The 8,232-nt window shown below is 33.0% G+C and overlaps 1 protein-coding gene across 1 annotated transcript in view; it reads right to left on the bottom strand.

Moving 5' to 3' along the window:
• Positions 1 to 8,232, bottom strand: part of LOC115235721 (lachesin-like) — a 79,995-nt gene that overhangs the window by 821 nt on the left and 70,942 nt on the right. The window contains exons 4-5 of the mRNA XM_029807667.1: positions 7,448 to 7,661; positions 8 to 213 (exon numbers count right to left, since the gene is read on the bottom strand). Coding sequence (XP_029663527.1) covers positions 8 to 213; positions 7,448 to 7,661 — 420 coding nt within the window. The remainder of the gene's footprint in view (positions 1 to 7; positions 214 to 7,447; positions 7,662 to 8,232) is intronic.

Raw genomic sequence — 8,232 nt, 5'->3', positions numbered from 1 at the left:
ACGCTCTTGGCACCTCCAGCCAGCTTTCCCGATTTGCGAGGTCGGTGCTGACATTGACGCCCTGATCGACGTCGTAGTTGATCATACGGACGTTGTGGTACCAGAAGACGTATAACGGCACCTCCGTGGATTTTTTCACCAGACAGTGAAGCTGCAGCGTGCTGCCAGGCCTCACGAATTTCTCCGGCGGGCCGGCTATCTCCGCTCTGGCTTCTGAAAATGGCCGAACGTGACACGTGAGACGTGAGCCGCTTATATAGCCCTGGATAGACGTCGGGGTATTGTTTACTACTATGGGTGTGCGGGAACCGGGAAGGAGAATAGCTCGTACGAAGGGGCGACAGAATCTCGGGCACGTAGCGCCAGGGTTTCTCAAACAGTTGCCGTAGTAAAGAGATAACATAACGAGCGATTATTTCTGAAAGTTTATCATGTTTAAAGATGAATTTTTTTTTTAAATGCTACGATAACGATAAATACCAAATAACATGCAGTTTTTTCTAGCAAAATTATTTGTGGTAGGATAATAATTAATTTCAAATTTTATATTTATACTATACTCTCTTCAAATGTATAATTTGCGAAACGTTCTTTAATAAATGTTAAAAACTATGCTTTTTAATAAATACATCCTAATAAATTGTTTTCAAAGTTTATCAAAAGATACGGATAACAATGATCTAATTTATCCACTTTTTTGGAAAGTTTAGCTACTTTAACATTCGTCTTTATACATCGTGCTGTACCAGCTTCTCAAAATTGCTATCTAAATATATGTGGACTATAATTTGACAATTATTAACGACCGAGTATGTATACAATTTATTAATAATTATAATTCGACACTTCTCTGACGAGGAAAACCCTAATGATGTTTGGTCTATGAGATTTGCGTAATAGGCAATTGATGCAATTGCCACAGCAGAGTGATTTATCGGAAATGTTGACATATACACATGATGTTTTATCCAACAATATTAAAATTATAATTAACACGCAAAATGTACATGTGTACATGTTTGTATTTGTATATAAGTAGTATTTGTATGAAAGCATCCGATATTGATAATTAACTTTTCATTTGAAGTAACAAATCCGCATGCTGCTGTTTTCATTAGTTGAATGCCAATTGCATTTATGACACTCAGATATTAAAAAATATCGATTATGATTTCAATATACAATATTTTGTTACAACGACAACAATATTAACCTTTCATTTCTATATTTAAGCTATGAAATAAGGTTAAGCAAAAAAAGTTATATTTGTTACGTATTATTAGTACAACGTTGAAAATTTCATAGATCTAAGAGAAAGCTCTTTTTACCGGACAATGTGATTCAACAAAACGTGTTTTCCATCGTGATTAATTACCTAGTAAGAGCGAATCTCTTGAGATAATTAATTTCTCGAACAATTCACCTCCTATTGAGTAAATTGTCTATTAATTAAGTATTCAATTTGACGATGTTCTGGGACAGTATGGTCCATAGGAAACTTTTTCTCTTTAGAATAGTTGTCATGTGTGATAAATATTACTATTCACGATAATCCTAATTTATATCGGCGAGAATGACAACTTAATGCTCGAGAATGACAATTACTATTATTTCTATTCAAGTCGCGTAAAATAATAGCATCAAGAGAATTATTACGAATTTCATAATTCACAGCATTACTATCCTTAATTACTTTATCAATTACTATTCATACGATATTCCCTAGAATAATTATAATTACTCTAAAATGGTAATTTACTAAAATGGATTATTAGTTCGATAAACAGTCAACAATCAATATCCGATCATTTATGTTAATCATAGAAATTAAATACATTTTACGTAAAAGCTGTTTATTTTAATTAAACTCAATAAAGCTATTTAAATGAAAATGATACATATTAATGAAAATTGCGTATGCATACCGATAATACCTTATACTATTACGGATTATCACCATGTAGTGCTAATCAATCAAGAATGAAATCAATCATGGAAAGATAATCTTCTTTTAATATCTGTTCCTGTTATTAATTGTTGTACACGCACAGAATTTTTAATAAATTTCATCATAAATTAAAGACATTTTATTCTTTCGTCTGCATCGTCTATTGATTTTTGAAATATGTAAATCAATAGCATTGAGCAGCATATGACACAGAACTCTCAAAATATTTAAATCAAACTGAAATATATCGGATTGATAAATTCACAATTTGGCTATAGTGTTTCAAAGCGATTACGAACATGTGATATGGCTTGATATTTTGACAGCTGCACATTTTGGCAAAAATTTTTCGTCTGCTACTGGTTATCTACTTTCGCGAAGCACATCGTATTAGATGTCGAGCATTACAAACGATTAATTGATTTTTAAAAACATTCGTTCCCCCGATTGTATTTTTATAAATATTATTGACACATCGCAATGTGTTAGATACACATTTTTATCAGTGATAAATATAGTTATATTATTGTGTGACAGTAGTAAGTATAAAGATAGAAAAGAAATCGCGACTCCAAAGTTTATAAAAGTATATAAAAGCATTTTTCACCTCTTTTTTCTTTTTTGTTTATAAATATCTAGCATACTATTATAATAATAATAATATTTTATATACGTTTGCACATTTAAACCGTTTAATAAAAATCCATCTATATGTCACACTTAAAAGTTATTATTTTCTATCACTTATTGCATTATTTATATTACAACTTTATGAAATTCCTTTTCGGTTTGAATGATAAGAACGATATCCTATGATACGCTCGCAGGCATCATTTATAATAAGCATCGGTTGAGTTTCATGACACGGGAGAATTTTGAAGGAGTTTCTGATCCTGACTTTGAGAAATACTGTCGAGATGACTCACGTTTTGCGGTACCTCGCGAGGAGCGAGGGCGAATTTCAAGTCCGCTCACGCCCTGGCGTGTTTCACCCTTTCACTCGACGGGACCTGACACGCTGCGCGTCGACGATGAGGGTGCAAGGGAGGAAAAGGGCATTATAGTGGATCAGGTGTGTGAGGGAGAACACTGTAAACACGCCGACCAACATTCGCGCACTCCAGCCAGTATAGATACTAGCTTTCACTACTGGCCGACCACTGACGCGGCCCCGAACGATAGTCGAGATGTGATTCGAAACGTTTGCGCGCGATCTGAGGGTATCCCCGGCTCTGGAACGAATATACGTCGATTCCTGTGGGAACTGTCGCAGTTTAAAATCGCTTGAGCGTACGTCCTTGTCCGATGCTTGCCTGAACAATTTTTTGACAGCCGTTACACAGCGTTTACGCGGGCCACCCTCGTTTTATCGCGGCGAGAGATCCCGATGTCGTTCTCGTAGAACGCGACGTTTCGATTATAAACTCGCTTCGGGTTCACGATAAATTTTCACCTCTTGTTTACAGACCTCTTGCTCTCTTGGCGATGAGAAATTCTAGTTTTTTGTGATCGGACAACAAAGCACAGAATATTTCGTCGCGATAAATATTCACTGTTTTAAATATCGCTCAACCGTATTTCTCTGTTCAAAAAATGAGATTTGGAAATAACTTAAAATTGACAAAATACAATCGCCATTCTTAGTATCTATCTATCGAGAGAGAGAGAGAGAGAGAGAGAGAGAGAGAGAGAGAGATAGGAAGAGAGAGAGGGAGAGAGAGAGGGAGGGAGGGAGAGGAAGAGGGAGAGAGGGAGAGAAAGAGAGAAGAGCCCAAGGAACAAAATATGCTCGGAGTTAGAACAAATGGACGAAGGAGTGCGCGTCTCGCTCGGCGCGTCGATTGTATTTTAATGAGAGCTCATTAAGGCCGAGTTTAAAACTATCTTCATTTCAAAGACAATATCACGATCATATTGATTCAAAAGTTATACTCCGGATTTCTTCCGATTCACTTCCTTCATTAAATTCACCTTTCCTTCTGAGACTTCTCATTCTTAGTATTCTCAATCTTTTTCATTCACATGCGCGCTGATATGTAGGTACATTTCGACAGGTTTATTTCAATTTTTTTATAAGTATGTTATATTATATCTGTATAATTAAATAAATAAGGCAGTTATGTTTAGTAATCAGAAGGATAACCCAGATATACTATATCGTTACAAAATTATTTTATTTTGTAAAATAACGGAAATAGTTCATTCAAGTTTGAAATGTCATTGTTTGAAATAAAATTAATTAAATTTAAAAAACATTTCATTAAATTCAAATAAAAATATTAATTTACGAAAGTTAGCAGAATACTACTGTAAATGTAACAGTTTTTATTTATATTTCCGTTTTTATATGTTTATGACTTTATTAAATATATTCAATTTAATCAAACAAAATAGAAATTTAAATAAAACTTACTTAATGAAAGCTGAAATAATTAGCTTTAAAAGTAAGTGAGCAAGAATCTATTATTTAAATTATAAGATTGCGTTTAAATTTCTTTAGAACTCAAATAATGAAAGCAAAAGCTCATGCTTCTGTTAATTTTGCCGAACATTCTAATATCTGATAATAGATAATTTATCAGGTTCCATTTTCTCCGAAATTTTTTGATGCGATCGAAAGGTCAACAAGGGAGGAAATACCCTAAATTCTGCAGACAAGAGCACTTACGGGGAAAAATATAAATATTAAAGACACGTAAGAAAAGACCTTAGTTACATATAGCGTGCCAAGATGCTCCAAGCAAAAACACGAACCGACATCTCGAGAAAATTACGCGGTGCTGCATACATAAAATATATACGTCAGGAATTAGAGTGCGCATTATAAACAACTCGGCATTATAAATTAACTCTAGTATAAATAAGAAAATATAATCAGAGCGCAAATGATTCATCTAATAATAAATCATCTAAAATAAATCGATCCCACAGAGATCTGATATAATGAGAGATTTACTTAGATATTATACATATGAAATAGTATATATGTAACATAGTTTGTTGTTTCCTATGTTTAACAATTTTTAATTATTATTTATTTATTGATTTATAAATAATCTTATTGATAAATAGAGGATAAATTAATTAGATCAATTAACTGACAAAAGAATTAAATAATATGTATAAAGATAGATATTTGATATTGTAATATATAAATTGTCAAGTTATACCTGCACGTCGTCTTTTTTTTACTTTAAATATTTACATTACGCATTCATATCAAAGTAATATAGGATCAGTCCGATTAATATGGAACTTGATCCGTCGTATTCAATTCCTTAAATTGTTTTTACCCTCGTCTTTTGGGATGTCAAGGCTAGAAGAAGCGTGTGTGGGCAGAGGGATCTATCGAAAGCATTTCAGACGATGGTACATAAATATAAAAGAAACAGCGAGAAAAACTTATATGTGAATGTAATTCAGGTAAAAAATAGCGAGTAGCAAAAATAAAAATTCGAAAAAATAATATAGATAAGATTATAGTATTTACTAAATGATTATAAAATATTTTTTACGAAAGAATATCCAAATAATTAAAGCATATATTTGTATTATATAAATATAAAAAGCTGTGAAAATTGATATTAATTATAAACCAGTAAAATGCGTAACAGATATTCTTGAAAAATGATATTAACCACGCTATGTTCCTGTTATAATTTTTTACGTCGCAAAAAGAGATATAGAACGGTCCTACATAAAAATATATGTAATTTATAAAAAGTTTTATAAAATTCTTTCTCTAAAAAAGAAAAAACTAAAGAGATATTTTCTAAGATATCATTATTGTAATAAAAATATTAAAAATATTTGATAAAATTTTTTTGTTCGCAAGAAAGATGTAACAATCTCAAACAGGATATTGATCTATAACAAATTTCGCCCACGTAGACATGATCATGTTTCGCTGTTTAATTTAGTTGTTGCGCTTATTTTGTCTTTATACACACATCACATATCTGTCAGCATAAAACGAGTATTAATGTTGATGTAGAAAATTTTTTTTAAGAGAGATACTTGAATTTAGATAAATATATATTTCTCTATTTTATTTCTCTTAAAAATTCTCTCTGTTATTCTGGATTATTTTCCATTTGTTCCACAATATATAACAAAATATAAACATCAATAACTCAATAATATATATGTGTAACTCAATACATATTTTCTATATAATACAAACATTTGCGATACTTCAATCTCTACCATATATATTTTGAAATATGTAAAAAATATCAGAAATAATTTCTCTATTAATTGTCAAAAAACGCGATCGATCATAAATTAATTTGCGTGCTAGCAGTATTTTATTCGGAAGTTATCGCTTGGAAGAAATACCTAAAATCATATGCAAGAGCGCGATCGAAAGTGCTAAAGCTCAAAAGGCTGGGTAAATGGCCGAAGCTCAACAGCGCGTGTTGCGAGGGCATAAATATCAAAAGCATCCTTAGGAAAAGAGTGGTGAAACCGCGTAGAGTACGGACGTCGAGAAAAGGGCACCGAAATCCCGAGGAAATTAGATAGCCTCGCGCATAAGAGATACGCGCCGGAAAAAGCCGAATCTAAATGCAAATATGCGGCTGGCTGACGCGCGTGCATCGAGAGCTCGGCGTCGCGTCGAGAGCGTATTTCGTGAAATTCCCGCGACACAACAACGGAAAAGTATATTCACTCTATCGATCTCCCCCCTTTACGCGTCTGTCGCTTAATAAAATCTAAATAAAAATGTCTATCGTCAGGTAACCGCTTGCGCGATTCTCATCCAGGAGGGTAAAGCCGAGCAAAAACACTTAAAAATCGTCCTGTCCTTCCTTTCTCTCCTCCTCTGACCAAGAATACAAGTAGACAAGTTACGCGAGGAATACCTAGATAATGTTGCAGAAGCGCACAAATTGTTGAGACGGTTAAATAGGTATTACAAGCGACGGGAAAAAGGGAGCTTACTTTCATAGATGCGCCCTTATCAGCATACGGACAAAAGCATTGCAGCATTCTTTGCGTACGATGCTCTTCACGACCCTCTTTTTATAGGAAGGTTAACGATAAGATATACGGTATGTGACCGCATACGGGAAAGTTGGCGCGTTTTTCTCATACATTCGCGCGCGAATTGTGCGCCCGCCGCGTCGTATATATATGCATGTATTCTGTATAAAGTGTGAGTTGAATATAATATATAAGAAGACGTGATGAGATGTGAAGAAAACGCCAAGATGTTAGTGTCAACGAGTTTTTTTTTTTTTTTTTGCTGGAAAAGATGATTTATCATTATTCAATTATATGTAATACAGCTTTCCTCGTTTTCATGACAAACGTCTAAAATGTTAAAAATTCTAAAGGAAAACACAATTTATGAACTAAATATTGTTATTGTAAATTTTATAGAGAATAATATAATAAGCGAGTATTACACATAAATCACTCATGTATGTAATAAAAAATTATAATTGAGTGTAAATATAATTGCTGATTAATTTCACGATGAAATTTTGCGCTTACCGACGACGTCAAGCAAGAGAAATATGCTCGTGGGTGGATGAGTGGACACTTGGCACTCATATAGTCCGGCATCCCTCGGTTGGACGTATTTTATTTGAAGAGTCCAATCCTCGCTGTGGTGGAAATGAATTGCCTGAAACCGCTCGTCGTTGGCGTATGTCGTCAGTCCTACGGTCAGTAACTCCTGTACGTTCTTCCGCTTGAGCCACGACACCTGCGAGTCACAGAAAAAAGATTTCTTAGTAAAGATAATCTGATAGTCGTGAATAGTATTCCGATTCAAGAAATCAGAAAAAGGTTTGTTTTTAACGACAGATCTTGCTTTGTATCTGTGCCTTGTAATTTCTAGACGATAGTCAGGCAAAATATTTTATTTCCTTACTACAAAATTGAATTGTAATAATATGCGTAAATTGTGTAATGATCTTTGTCTTTGTAAACTCAATATTTATTTAGAGTTTTTTACATCAATAACATCGTATAACAATATTATATGTAATAAATGCAAACGAAAAAAAAATTGTTAAATTCGAAGTTACACAAATTTTTTGTTATACAAAATTAAATTTTCCCATAATTTTAAGATTGAAAAGTGATAAATTTAAAAAATTCCAGAATCATACGTATATGTAAAAATCATATTCGATTCATATATGCGCATCGTTAAAAAATTGTTTCCAAATTGCTTGAAAATGTTCTCACTTTTAATGCAATGAGAATGAAATAGAGAATTTATATATTTATATCATAACAAAATTTTATATATAAATATAAGTAATATAACT

This window comes from Formica exsecta, unplaced genomic scaffold, assembly GCF_003651465.1.
Source record: "Formica exsecta isolate Colony F162 unplaced genomic scaffold, ASM365146v1 scaffold233, whole genome shotgun sequence".
Lineage (NCBI taxonomy): Eukaryota > Metazoa > Arthropoda > Insecta > Hymenoptera > Formicidae > Formica > Formica exsecta.
This window is presented reverse-complemented; position numbering and strand designations above follow the sequence as displayed.